The sequence below is a fragment of the Somniosus microcephalus genome, chromosome 1 (assembly GCF_052327205.1).
Source record: "Somniosus microcephalus isolate GS21.2 chromosome 1, FLI_Smic_1.0, whole genome shotgun sequence".
In the NCBI taxonomy this organism is placed as follows: Eukaryota; Metazoa; Chordata; class Chondrichthyes; order Squaliformes; family Somniosidae; genus Somniosus; species Somniosus microcephalus.
Genome location: NC_140987.1, coordinates 2,432,807 through 2,447,518, shown reverse-complemented (window position 1 = coordinate 2,447,518; position 14,712 = coordinate 2,432,807). Strand labels below are relative to the sequence as shown.

General features: G+C 48.7%; 1 protein-coding gene across 1 annotated transcript in view; it reads right to left on the bottom strand.

Moving 5' to 3' along the window:
* Nucleotides 1–14,712, bottom strand: part of LOC147123888 (nipped-B-like protein) — an 832,420-nt gene that overhangs the window by 139,272 nt on the left and 678,436 nt on the right. Inside the window, 1 exon segment of the mRNA XM_085963154.1 lies at nucleotides 4,018–4,154. Coding sequence (XP_085819280.1) covers nucleotides 4,018–4,154 — 137 coding nt within the window.

The following is a 14,712-nucleotide window of genomic DNA, read 5'->3' as shown; positions in this document are numbered from 1 at the left end:
GAACACTCTGCAATCATCAGCGAACACCCCTACTACTGACCTTATGATGGAGGGAATTGATGAAGCAGCTGAAGATGGCTGGGTCTAGGACACTGCCCTGAGGAACTCCTGCAACGATGTCCTGGGGCTGAGATGATTGGCCTCCAACAACCACATCTTTCTTTAGAAACATAGAAAAATAGGAGCAGGAGTAGGCTATTCGGCCCTTCAAGCCTGCTCTGCCATTCAATACAATCATGGCTGATCCTCTATCTCAATACCATATTCCCGCTCTCTCCCCATACCCCTTGATGCCTTTTGTGTCTAGGTATGACTCCAGCCAGTGGAGTTTCCCCCCCATTCCCATTGACTTCAATTTTACTCGGGCTCCTTGATGCCACACTCGGTCAAATGCTGCCTTGATGTCAAGGGCACTCACTCTCACCGCACTTAAACATAGAAGATAGGAGCAGGAGTAGGCCATTCGGCCCCTCAAGCCTGCTCCGCCATTCAATGAGATCATGGCTGATCATCCAAATTCAGTACCCTGTCCCTACTTTCTCCCCATATCCCTTGATCCCTTCAGCCTTAAGAAATATATCTAACTCCTTCTTGAATATATTTAATGAATTGGCCTCAACTGCCTTCTGTGGTAGAGAATTCCACAGGCTCACCACTCTCTGGGTGAAGAAATTCCTCCTAATTTCAGTCCTAAATGGCTTACCCCTTATCCTTAGACTATGACCCCTGGTTCTGGACTCCCGGCCATCAGAAACATCCTTTCTGCATCTAGTCTGTCCAGCCCAATCGACACAATCTCTCAAACGTCATTCCTGCCATCCCAGGTATCAGCCTGGTGAATCTTCGCTGCACTCCTTCCATGGCAAGAACGTCCTTCCTCAGGTAAGGCGACCAAAACTGCACACAATACTCAAGGTGCGGTCTCACCAAGGCCCTGTACAACTGTAGCAAGACATCCTTGTTCCTGTACTCGAACCCTCTTGCTACGAAGGCCAACATACCATTTGCCTTCTTAACCGCCTGCTTCACCTGCATGCTTACCTTCAGCGACTGGTGCACAAGGACACCCAGGTCTCTTTGCACTTCCCCTTCTCCCAATCTATTGCCATTCAAATAATAATCTGCCTTCCTGTTTTTGCCACCAAAGTGGATAACCTCACATTTATCCACATTATAGTGCATTTGCCATGTTTCTGCCCAATCACCCAACCTGTCCAAATCGTACTGGAGTTTCACGACATCCTCCTCACAGCATAGCCTCCCACCCAGCATTGTCTCGTTCTGGAATTCAGCTCCTTTGTCCATGTTTGGACCAAGGTTGTAATGAGGTCTGGAGCCGAGTGGTCCTGGCGGAACCCAAACTGAACATCAGTGAGCAGGTTATTGGTGAGTAAATGCCGCTTGATAGCACTGTCGACAACACATTCCATCACTTTGCTGATGATTGAGAGTGGACTGATGGGGCAGTAATTGGCTGGATTGGATTTGTCCTGCTTTTTGTGGACAGGACATACCTGGGAAATTTTCCAATTTGTCAGGTAGATGCCAGTGTTGTCGCTGTACTGGAACATATTGGCTGGAGGCGCGGCTATTTCTGGAGCACAAGTCTTCAGCACTACAGCTGGGATGCAGTCGGGTGCCATAGCCTTTGCTGTAACCAGTGCGCTCAGCCATTTCCTGATATTACATGGAGTGAATCAAATTGGCTGAAGACTGGCTTCTGTGATGGTGGGGATCTTAGGAGGAGGCCAAGAGGGATCATCCACTTGGCACTTTTGGCTGAAGATGGTTGCAAATGCTTCAGCCTTGTCTTTTGCACTAATGTGCTGGGCTCCACCATTATTGGGGATGGGAATATTGGGGGAGAAATTCAGCAGGTTGCGCCACCTGTTAGCGCCTTAAGAGGGCGCTAAGTGGGTTGCAAGCCAACTGGCGCCCGGGCGTTGCACTGCCCACGCCTCCCGCTAAATTCAGCGGGACGTTAGTGGTGGCGCTAACCGTTAGCGCTGCGCCGCTGCTGTCGACATCATCGGTGTGCGCAGCGCCCTGGCCGTGATATTTGGTAGCGCCCCCTGATTTACCGCCGGACGCTATGTCTGACCGGTTCAGGGGGGCCTACCTGCAGCCGGGGAGGCGCAAATTAAAGGCGAGGTGCGGGGCGGCCATTTTTGTTGTTGGCCGCCTGCCAGCACCTGCCTGCGCTCCCGTCCCCGGCCTCCTGAACACCACCCCCCCGCGGAGTGCCGGCTGCGCTCCAAGAGCCCGGCACTTCTCCTCGATGCCGGGCTCTTTTGCCTGCACTCCCGATCCTCGGGGGCCCATCTGGGCCCCAGATCGCGCTGCACAAGGCCCCTCCCCTTTAAGAAGCGGAGGAAGGCCTGCAATACCGCAGCGCGATGTGCTGCAGTGTGTGGCGCTGCGGCACGTTGCGCCACGATATTCACTCGCTGCGCCCCAAGAGGGATGTAGGGCGCCTCCAGTAGCGCCGCCTTCCCTTTGGGGCGCAACAACTCAATTTCCGGTGCGGGGGCGCGAATGTTTCCGGGGCACTACTTTTAGCGCCCTGGCAAGGCTGGCGCCCCAAACGGAGCTATACTCAATTTCTCCCCCATTACCTCTAGACTTGACTATTCCAACACACTCCTGACCGGCCCGGCCTCCCAGCTTCGAGATATCTGCGCTCCTTCAATTTTGGCCTCTTGCGCATCCCCAATTTTAATCACTCAACCATTGGTGGCTGTGCCTTCAGCTGCCAAGGGTATAAGCTCTGGAATTCCCTCCCTAAACCTCTCCGCCTCTTTTTCCTCCTTTAAGATACTGCTTAAAACCTCCCTCTAACCAAGCTTTTGATCGTCTGTCCCAATATCTCATGTGGCTCGGTGTCAAATTTTGTTTGATAACGTTCCTGTGATGCGCCTTTGGGACGTTTGACTACATTATAAATATATACTGTATAAATGCAAGTAGCTGTTGGTGATTAGAAAAACCAGAATATTTATCTACTTCCCATTTAGGAGTTATTACAGTTTCTGGTCACCCATTCCAAAGGCGCGTTATTCCGTACCTCATTCCTTGTTCTTTTGCTGATGATCTTAAATTTATGCCCTCTGGGTACCAACTCAGCGACCAGTGAAAATAGCTTTCCTTATTTACCTTGTCAAAACATCTCAATTTTGAAGCCCTCCATCAGATCTGCCCTTAACCTTCTCTGTTCTAATGAAGACCAGGCCTCATAAAATCATAAAAATTTACAGCACAGGAGGCCATTTGACACATCGTGTCTGTGCCGGCTGACAACGAGCTACCCAGCCGAATCTCAGCTCTCGGTCCGTAGCCTTGTAGGTTACGGCACTTCAAATGCGTATCCAAGTACTTTTTAAATGTGATGAGCGTTTCTGCCTCTACCTCATGACTACAGCCCTTCATCCCTGGGATCATCTCTGTGGATCTCCTGCATCGCCTCAACAACCATCCTGAAGTAATTGCCCAAAACTATACACAATATCAAACTGCAACCCAATCACTGATTTGTAGAGAACAAAGGGGCATTTTAGAGCAGTAACCAACCTTTCTTCTGGAGGTGGCACAGATAAAGCTGCATTAACGGGGAAGCTACGGCCAACTTTCCAACGCTCTAACAGAGAACTGGAGGAATACGTACATCCCAATGCACAGTTGCAGGACAATCATTGCATTCACCACACCACAGAAGTCCTTTATATTAGATGCTGCAAGGTTTATTAGGGTTCACCTGTTTTGCTGTTAAAGTAGCTAAAAATGGGAGCATTGTACCTTTATGAACTAATGGCAAGATCCAAACCAAAGTACAGCGGATGCACCAGCCAGGCAACTAAAGCACTCAAATCGTCATACGGCTGAACTCAGCACTAATAGCAGTTATATTACATACAATCCTATATTCCACAATTCAACAAAACATAACACTCCTAACAGAAAGATTAGGAGCAGTAAAACTGCAACAAACAGGCGGAGGTGAATGGCAGGAGTCACACTTACATTGCACTTTGTGGTAAGATATGGCTGCAGCGTCATTGCATGTTTCACCATCAGATGAGGCTGGATTTTGCTGAACAGGTATAAGGTGATTAAACAGGCCACCAGACAGTTGGTATTCATGCCTTTACTATCTGAATCTGCAGCGATAAAACAGAAGAGAGTCGGCATTGGCAGTCACAGCATCTCATGCACACTGAATCATTAACACTACATTGCCCGTCAATCATATTTACGGCAAAGAAGCAGGCCATTCGGCCCATCGTGTCCGTGCCGACCAAAAAAGAGCTATCCAGCCTAATCGCATTTTCCAGCTCTTGGTCCGTAGCCCTGTAGGTTACGGCACTTTAAGTAATCTAAGTATTTTATACACGTGATGAGCGTTTCTGCCTCTACCATCCTTTCAGGCAGAGAGTTCCAGACCCCCACCGCCCTCTGGATGAAAAAAATTCTCAACTCCCCTCTAATCCTTTTACCAATGACATTAAGTCTCTGCCCCCAGGTTATTGACCTCTCTGCTCGGGGAAATAGGTGCTTCCTATCCACTCTGTCTCGACCACTCATCATTTTATACACCTCAATTAAATCTCCCCTCAGCCTCCTCTGTTCCAAAGAAAACTACCCCAGCCTATCCACTTTCCCTTGGATCCCATGTGTTTTTATGTTTCTGACCAGTCTGCCATGTGGACCTTGTCAAAAGCCTTGCTAAAATTCATGTAAACTACGTCAAACTCACTACCCTCATCAACCCTCGTTACCTCCTCAAAAAATTCAATCAAGTTGTGTCAGACATCACCTTCCCTTAACAAATCCGTGCTGACTGTCCTTGATTAATCTGTGCCTTTCTAAATGGCAGTTAATACTGCTCCTGGCAATTCCAACAATTTGCCCACATCCGAGGTTAGGCTGACTGGCCTGCAATTATTCGGTCTATCCCTTTCTCCCTTTTTAAACAACGGTACAAAGTTAGCAGTCCTCCAGCACCACACCTGTAGCCAGAGAGGATTGAAAAATGATGGTTAGAGCCTCTGCTATTTCCTCCCTTGCTTCTCTCAACAGCCTGGGATACATTTCATCCGGGCCTGACGATTTATCCACTTTCAAAGATGCTAAACCCCTTAATACATCCTCTCTCACTATGTTTTGCTCATCTAATATTTCACACTCCTCCTCCTCAACTACAATGTCTGCATCGTCCCTCTCTTTTGTGAAGACAGGCGCAAAGTTTTCAATAAGAACCATACCCACGACTTTTGCATCCACACACAAGCTTCCTTTATGGTCTCAGAAACATAGGAGATAGGAGCAGGAGTAGGCCATTCGGCCCCTCGAGCCTGCTCCACCATTCAATGCGATCATGGCTGATCATTCAAATTCAGTACCTGGTCCCTGCTTTCTCCCCATATCCCTTGATCCCTTTAGCCTTAAGAAACATATCTAACTCCTTCTTGAATATATTTAATGAATTGGCCTCCACTGCCTTCTGTGGTAGAGAATTCCACAGGTTCACCACTCTCTGGGTGAAGAAATTCCTCCTCATCTCTGTCCCAAATGGCCTACCCCATATCCTTAGACTGTGACCCCTGGTTCTGGACTCCCCTGCCATCGGGAACATCCTTCCTGCATCTAGTCTGTCTAGTCCTGTTAGAATTTTATAAGTTTCAATGAGATCCCCACTCATTCTTCTAAACTCCAGCAAATATAAGCCCAATCGACCCAATCTCTCCTCATACGTCATTCCTGCCATCCCAGGTATCAGTCTGGTGAATCTTCGCTGCACTCCCTCCATGGCAAGAACGTCCTTCCTCAGATAAGGCTACCAAAACTGCACACAATACTCAAGATGTGGTCTCACCAAGGCCCTGTACAACTGCAGCAAGACATCCTTGCTCCTGTATGCGAATCCTCTCGCTATGAAGGCCAACATACCATTTGCCTTTTTAACCGCCTGCTGCACCTGCATGCTTACCTTCAGTGACTGGTGCACAAGGACACCCAGGTCTCGTTGCACTTCCCCTTCGCCCAATCTACAGGAAACCTTTTTTTATCCGGCACGGACGGGACCGACGTGGTGCCAGTTCATCAAAAATTCCGGATAACCGAAAGCTATAGTAAAAGATACGGAGCTGAGAGCTCCGTATAAAGCAACAAACCCTGTTGCTTCAGAACAATGGCGACAAGTTGCAAGCGTCTCTGTAGCTTAGCAACAGCTGCAGCCACACCCTTGCACAGCAACAGATGGAGGAAGGCAAGTAATAAAAGTTACCTGAGCCTACTCCTGAATTTTGCCGGTTAACCGAGATTTCCGGTTAATTAGGTGCTGGTAAATTGAAAGTTTCCTGTATTGCCGTTCAGATAATAATCTGCCTTCCTGTTTTTGCCACCAAAGTGGATAACCTCGCATTTATCCACATTATACTGCATCTGCCCAATCACCCAAACTGTCTGTGATGAAATAACTGTGTGTTCTGGATTGTCTGTTGTTGTACTAGTTAATGTCTGGAATGTTTTACAGGTGTAACCACTAATGTTCCTCCCTAGTTCCGCCTTTATGGATCGTCCTGATTGGTGTGAGTCTTACTTATAAGAGCTGGGTTTTACTCATAAGGGCTGGGTCGGTGATGAATGATGGTTGCCCTGTGTTAACTTGGTGCCATGATTCTTACTTAATAAAAGCCTTTAGTTTTAAGTTTTAACTTCATGGATTCAGGCAGTTATTTGGCACATCACTGTCCAAATCATACTGAAGTTTCTCGGCATCCTCCTCACAGCACACACGCCCACCCAGCTTTGTGTCGTCTGCAAACTTGGAGATATTACATCTAGTTCACTCGTCTAGATCATTAATATATATTGTGAATAGCTGGGGTCCTAGCACCGATCACTGTGGTACCCCACTAGCCACTGCCTGCCACTCGGAAAAAGACCCGTTTATTCCAACTCTTTCCTTCCTGTCTGCCAACCAGTTCTCTATCCAAGTCAGTACCAGTTTGGCATAAAAATAAAACAAAAAAGGTGACTCAACCGTGGCTAACAAGGGAAATTAGGGATAGCATAAGGTCCAAGGAGAGGACATATAAATTGGCCAGAAAAAGCAGCAAACCTGAGGATTGGGAGCAGTTTAGGATTCAACAAAGGAGGACAAAGGGATTAATTAAGAAGAATGAGAGGTGGTCTTATTGAAACACATAAGATACTGAAGGGGCTCGACAAGGTAGATGCAGAGAGGATGTTTCCCCTCGTGGGGAAATCTAGAACTCGGGGGTAGTTTTAGAATAAAAGGTCGCCCTTTTAGAACTGAGATGAGGGGACATTTCTTCTCTGAGAGTCGTAAATCTGTGGAATTCTCTGCCCCAGAGAGCTGTGGAGGCTGGGTCATTAAATACATTTAAGGTGGAGATAGACAGATTTTTGCAAGATAAGGGAGTGAAAGGTTATGAGGAGCGGGCGGGGAAGTGGCTTTGAGCCCAAGATCTGCCATGATCTTATTGAATGGTGGAGCAGGCTTGAGGGGCCAAGTAGCATAAAAATAAAACAAAAAAGGTGGCGCAACCGTGGCTAACAAGGGAATTTATGGATAGCATAAGATCCAAGGAGAGGACATATGAATTGGCCAGAAAAAGCAGCAAACCCGAGGATTGGGAGCAGTTTAGGATTCAGCAAAGGAGGACAAAAGGATTAATTAAGAGGGGGAAAATAGAGTATGAGAGTAAGCTTGCAGGGAACATAAAAACTGACTGTAAAAGCTTCTATAGATATGTGAAGAGAAAAAGATTGGTGAAGTCAAGCGTAGGTCCCTTGCAGTCAGAATCAGGGGAATTTATAATGGGGAACAAAGAAATGGCTGGCCAATTAAATACATGCTTTGGTCCTGTCTTCACAAAGGAGGACACAAATAACCTCCCAGAGATGTCGGGGAACATAGGGTCTAATGAGAGGGAGGAATTGAATGAAATCAGTATTTGTAGGGAAATGGTGTTAGGGAAATTGACGGGATTGAAGGCCGATAAATCCCCAGGGCCTGATAATCTACATCCTAGGATACTTAAGGAAGTGGCTCTAGAAATATTAGATGCATTGCTGGTCATCTTCTAAAATTCTATAGACTCTGGCTCAGTTCCCATGGATTGGAGGGTAGCTAATGTAACCCCACTATTTAAAAAAGGTAGTAGAGAGAAAACGGGGAATTATAGACTGGTAAGCCTGACATTGGTAGTGGGGAAAATGCTAGAGTCCATTATAAAAGATGTAATAGCAGAGCACTTGGAAAGCAATGACAGGATCGGACAAAGTCAACATGGATTTACAAAAGGTAAATCGTGCTTGACTAATCTACGGGAATTTTTTGAGGATGTAACTGGTAGAATAGATAAGGGAGAACCAGTGGATGTGGTGTATTTGGACTTTCAGAAGGCTTTCGATAAGATCCCGCATAAGAGGTTAGTGTGTAAAGTTAAAGCACATGGGATTGGGGGTAAACATAGAAGATAGGAGCAGTAGACCATTCGGCCCCTCGAGCCTGTTCCGCCATTTAATGAGATCATGGCTGATCATCCAAATTCAGTACCCTGTCCCTGCCTTCTCCCCATATCCCTTGATCCCTTTAGCCTTAAGAAATATATCCAACTCCTTCTTGAATATATTTAATGAATTGGCCTCTACTGCCTTCTGTGGTAGAGAATTCCACAGGTTCACCACTCTCTGGGTGAAGAAATACCTCCTTATTACTGTCCTAAATGGCTTACCCCTTATCCTTAAGGAACAAAGGATGGCTCTAGATGAAGTGTGAATTGCACTGGCAGAATGAAGGACAGCTGCCATGTGGGAGGGAAGAAAAAAGGCCAAACAAAAAGTGTAGATAAAAAAATATATATATGATAGGGGCCGAGGTTATGATCTGAAATTGTTGAATTCTATGTTGAGTCCAGAGGGCTGTAGAGTGCCTAATCGAAAGAGTTCCTCGAGCTTACGCTGAGCTTCCATGGAACAATGCAAGAGGCCGAGAACGGTGAGGTCGAAGTGGGAATGGAACGGAGAATTGAAGTGACAGGCCACCGGGAGCTCGGGGTCACCCTTACGGACGGAACGGAGGTGTTCTGCAAAGCGGTCACCCAATCTGCGTTTGGTCTCCCCAATGTAGAGGAGACCGCATCGTGAGCAGCGAATACAGTATACTAGATTGCAAGAAGTACAAGTAAATCGCTGTTTCACCTGGAAGGGGTGTTTGGGGCCCTGGACAGTGGGAAGTGGGGAGGTAAATGGGCAGGTGTTGCATCTCCTGCGCTTGAAGGGGAAGGGGTGCTGGGGGTGATAGAGGAGTGGACTAGGGTGTCGCGGAGGGAGCGGTCCCTACGGAATGCTGAAAGGGGAGGGGAGGGGAAGATGCGTTTGGTGGTGGGATCATGCTGGAGGTGGCGGAAATGGCGAAGGATGATCCGTTGAATGTGGAGGCTGGTGGGGTGAAAGGCGAGGACAAGGGGAACTCTATCGTGGTTCCGGGAGGGAGGGGAAGGGGTGATGGCAGAAGTGCGGGAGATAGAACGGACACGGTCAAGTGCTGTGTCAACCACAGTAGAGGGGAATCCTCGGTTGAGGAAAAAGGAAGACATGTCGGAAGCACTGGTATGGAAGGTGGCATCGTCGGAGCAGATGCGGCGGAGACGGAGAAACTGGGAGAATGGAATAGAGTCCTTACAGGAGGCGGGGTGGGAGGAAGTGTAATCCAGGTAGCTGTGGGAGTCAGTGGGCTTGTAGTGAATGTTTGTCAATAACCTATCCCCAGAGATAGAGACAAGAAGTCAAGGAAGGGAAGGGAAGAGTCGGGGATGGACCATGTGAAGGTGAGGGAAGGGAAATTGGAAGCAAAGTGAATGAAATTTTCTAGTTCAGGGCGAAAGTAGGAGATGGCACCGATACAGTCATCAATGTACCGGAAAAAGAGGTGAGGGAGGGGACCCGAGCAGGACTGGAACAAAGAGTGTTCCACATATCCCAAGAAATGGCAGGCATAGCTAGGACACATGCGGGTACCCATAGCAACACCTTTGATTTGGAGGAAATGAGTGGAGTCAAAGGAGAAGTTGTTCAATGTGAGAACAAGTTCAGCCAGGCGGAGGAGTGTGGTGGTGGATGGGGACTGGTCGGGCCTCTGTTCAAGGAAGAAGCGGAGCGCCCTCAGGCCATCCTGGTGGGGGATGGAGGTGTAGAGGGATTGTACGTCCATGGTGAAAAGGAGGCGGTGGGGGCCAGGAAACTGGAAACTGTTAAAGTGGCGGAGGGCGTTGGAAGAGTCGCGAACGTAGGTGGGAAGAGACTGGACAAGGGGAGAAAAAAGAGTCGAGATAGGAAGAGATAAGTTCCGTGGGGCAAGAACACGATGGGTCTACCAGGGCAGTCCTGTTTGCGGATCTTGGGAAGGAGGTAGAAGCGGGCTGTGCAGGGTTGGGGAACTAGGAGGTTGGCGGCCGTGGGGGAAGATCTCCAGAGGAGATGAGGTCAGTGACAGTCTTGGAAACGGTGGCTTGATGTTCGGTAGTGGGTTCATGGTCCAGGTGGAGGTAGGAGGTGGTGTCGGAGAGTTGGCGTTCAGCTTCCGCTAGGTAGAGGTCGGTTCGCCAAACAACAACAGCACCACCCTTGTCAGCAGGTTTAATGACAATGTCGGGGTTGGATCTGAGAGAATGGAGTGCTGCAAGTTCAGAGCGAGGTAGGTTGGAGTGAGTGAGGGGAGCAGAGAAATGGAGATGGCCGATGTCACGGCAGCAGTTTGCAATGAAAAGATCTAGAGAGGGCAAGAGGCCAGAGGGAGGGGTGCAGGTAGAACGAGAATTCTGAAAACAGGAGAAAGGGTCAGGTGTGCGGGGGGGGGGGAAGACTCCTGGCCAAAGGAGTGGGCACGGAGGAGATGGCGGCGGAAAAAGCTCAGCCTCGTGCCGAGCTCGAAATTCACCGAAACATAGAGATAGGAGCAGGAGGAGGCCATTCGGCCCCTCGAGCCTGCTCCGCCATTCAATGAGATCATGGCTGATCATCCAAATTCAGTACCCTGTCCCTACTTTCTCCCCATATCCCTTGATCCCTTTAGCCTTGAGAAATATATCCAACTCCTTCTTGAATATATTTAATGAATTGGCCTCAACTGCCTTCTGTGGTAGAGAATTCCACAGGTTCACCACTCTCTGGGTGAAGAAATTCCTCCTCATCTCTGTCCTAAATGGCTTACCCCTTATCCTTAGACTGTGACCCCTGGTTCTGGACTCCCTGACCATCGGGAACATCCTTCCTGCATCTAGTCTGTCTACTCCTGTTAGAATTTTATAAGTTTCGATGAGATCCCCACTCATTCAATCACAGAATCACAGAAACCCCACAGTGCAGAGAGGCCATTTCGGCCCATCGAGCCTGCACCGACACATATCCCACCCGATCCCCGTAACCTCTGCACCAACATATATCCCACCCTATCCCCGTAACCCCACGTATTTAATCCCCGTAACACTAAGGGTCAATTTATCATAGCCAATCAACCTAACCCGCACATCTTTGGACTGTGGGAGGAAACCGGAGCACCCGGAGGAAACCCACGCAAACACGGGAAGAATGTGCAAACTCCAGTCAGTCACCCGAGGCCGGATTCGAACCCGGGTCCCTGGCGCTGTGAGGCAACAGTGCTAACCACTATGCCACCGTGCTGTCATTCTTCTAAACTCCAGCGAGTATAAGCCCAATCGACCCAATCTCTCCTCATACGTCATTCCTGCCATCCCAGGTATCAGCCTGGTGAATCTTCGCTGAACTCCTTCCATGGCAAGAACACCCTTCCTCAGATAAGGCGACCAAAACTGCACACAATACTCGAGATGTGGTCTCACCAAGGCCCTGTACAACTGCAGCAAGACATCCTTGTTCCTGTACTCGAACCTTCTCGCTAAGAAGGCCAACATACCATTTGCCTTCTTAACCGCCTGCTGCACCTGCATGCTTACCTTCAGCGACTGGTGCACAAGGACACCCGGGTCTCTTTGCACTTCCCCTTCTCCCAATCTATTGCCATTCAGATAATAATCTGCCTTCCTGTTTTTGCTACCAAAGTGGATAACCTCACATTTATCCACGTTATATTGCATCTGCCATGCTTCTGCCCAATCACCCAACCTGTCCAAATCATCAAATCATACTGGAGTTTCTCGGCATCCTCCTCACAGCCCACACAGCTTTGTGTCGTCTGCAAATTTGGAGGAGATATTACATCTAGTTCCCTCGTCTAGATCATTAATATATATTGTGAATAGCTGGGGTCCAAAGACCGATTCCTGCGGTACCCCACTAGTCACTGCCTGCCACTCGAAAAAATACCCGTTTATTCCAACTCTTTGCTTTCTGTCCGCCAACCAGTTCTCTATCCAAGTCAGTACCTTGCCCCCAATCCCAAGTGCCTTAACTTTGCACGCTAATCTCTTATGCGGGACCTTATCGAAAGCCTTCTGAAAGTCCAAATACACCACATCCACTGGTTCTCCCTTATCTATTTTACCAGCTACATCCTCAAAAAATTCCCGTAGATTAGTCAAGCACGATTTACCTTTTGTAAATCCATGTTGACTTTGTCCGATCCTGTCATTGCTTTCCAAGTGCTCTGCTATTACATCTTTTATAATGGACTCTAGCATTTTCCCCACTACCAATGTCAGGCTTACCAGTCTATAATTCCCCGTTTTCTCTCTACTACCTTTTTTAAATAGTGGGGTTACATTAGCTACCCTCCAATCCATGGGAACTGAGCCAGAGTCTATAGAATTTTAGAAGATGACCAGCAATGCATCTAATATTTCTAGAGCCACTTCCTTAAGTATCCTAGGATGTAGATTATCAGGCCCTGGGGATTTATCGGCCTTCAATCCCATCAATTTCCTTAACACCATTTCCCTACAAATACTGATTTCTTTCAGTTCCTCCCTTTCATCAGACCCTATGTTCCCCGGCATCTCTGGGAGGTTATTTGTGTCCTCCTTTGTGAAGACAGAACCAAAATATATATTTAATTGGTCTGCCATTTCTTTGTTCCCCCATTATAAATTCCCCTGATTCTGACTGCAAGGGACCTATGCTTGACTTCACCAATCTTTTTCTCTTCACATATCTATAAAAGCTTTTACAGTCATTGAGGTGTGGGCGTAAGGGGATGAAGCTCAGGCCTTGGCTGAGGACTGATCGTTCGCTGTCAGAGAGGGGAAGGTCAGAAGGGATAGTGAAAACACGGCAGGGGGTGAGATTGGGAGAAGTGGAGTCAGAGGAAAGTGAAGGGGAAGAAGTATCCGGAGAGGTGTTGGTGTTCAAGAGTTGATGAAGCTTGTGATCCTTGACATCGGAAAGGAAGAAAAAAAGTTTTTTGTTGAAGTGTCGGATGAGCCGAAGGATGAAATGGTAACTGTGGACCCAGACGGCTTTGAGATAGGGTGCGTCGGTGCTGCTGAAGAGAGGTCGAGAGTGTTCATGTGGCGCCACATGGCGTTGAGCGTGGATCTCAAGATGCGGCGAGAGCAGTAGTTTGAGGAACGATGAATATCTTGGAGATATTTGTAATCCTTGGTGGATCCGAAACACGAAGGGTGGAAGTTTAGTTGGAATCTGTAGTGTATGTACCTGTCTACCTTTAAGAGAACTATTGTATGTAACCGTTCACCTTTAAGAGAACTACTTTAGGTGTGGCACTACTTGTTTGGCTTCTGTATACTGTAATACAGACGGTGACCACACCAGTATATAAGTGTTGTGGCATGATTCCTTGGGCAGATTCGCCCTGACCTTCGAATAGTAAAGACCTGTTTGTTTGTTATTCCTGAAGTCTGTGTCGTTATTAACTGTACAACCCACAGACTTTACAGTGGCGACGAGTCCGATCGTACCCTGCGGCAAGACTACCAAGGCAACTAAAGAGCGTCGAAGAGAGGCAACCGCCCTCGTCGTTCTGCTGGAAGAAAACACGAGGCTGCAGCAATAGAAAGGAAGAAGACTTAGCAACAAAAGCTTCCATCAGCAACAGGCACTGACTACCCTTCTACCACGGTGCGGAGTGAGCCGATCAGCAGGAAACAAGGCGGCCGCGGAGACTGAGTAGGGGAAAGTGTAAAGAATATCCGGAGGATAAGGGCTGTGCACTCGACCACGGTCGAGGGGGAGCGGAGCCGGTCAGAAAGTCGGGTCCAACGGCGTCGTGAGATAGCCGGACCGCGATCGGGGGAAAAGCCGGGCAGCGACCGAAGCCACGAAGCGCTGAGACCGGGAGCAGGCGCGGGAAGAGAGAAACTCAGCCGCAGCCGGGGAGGGAAGCACCGGACTGCGTGAGGGCTGGGAGGCGAACGGGAGCCGGGCGTGTGGGAGAGGCAGAGCCGACCAAAGGAGGCTGCGCGAGAGCCAGTCCAGCGGCTGAACTGTTCTCCACCAACGGGGTACCCAGCGCCGGTAGAGCCGAACGTGGGGGAGAGAGAGACAGAGCCGAGCAAGGGGAGAGAGGCTGCGCGAGAGCCAGTCCAGCGGCTGAACTGTTCTCCGTGAACGGGGTACCCAGCGCCGGTAGAGCTGTGCGAGCGGGAGAGAAAGACAGAGCCGAGTAAGGGGAGCTGTGCGGAAGCCAGCCCAGCGGCTGAACCTGTCCGCTGTGGGGAAAGCATACCCCTCCCACCAGGGAAGAAACGCGGG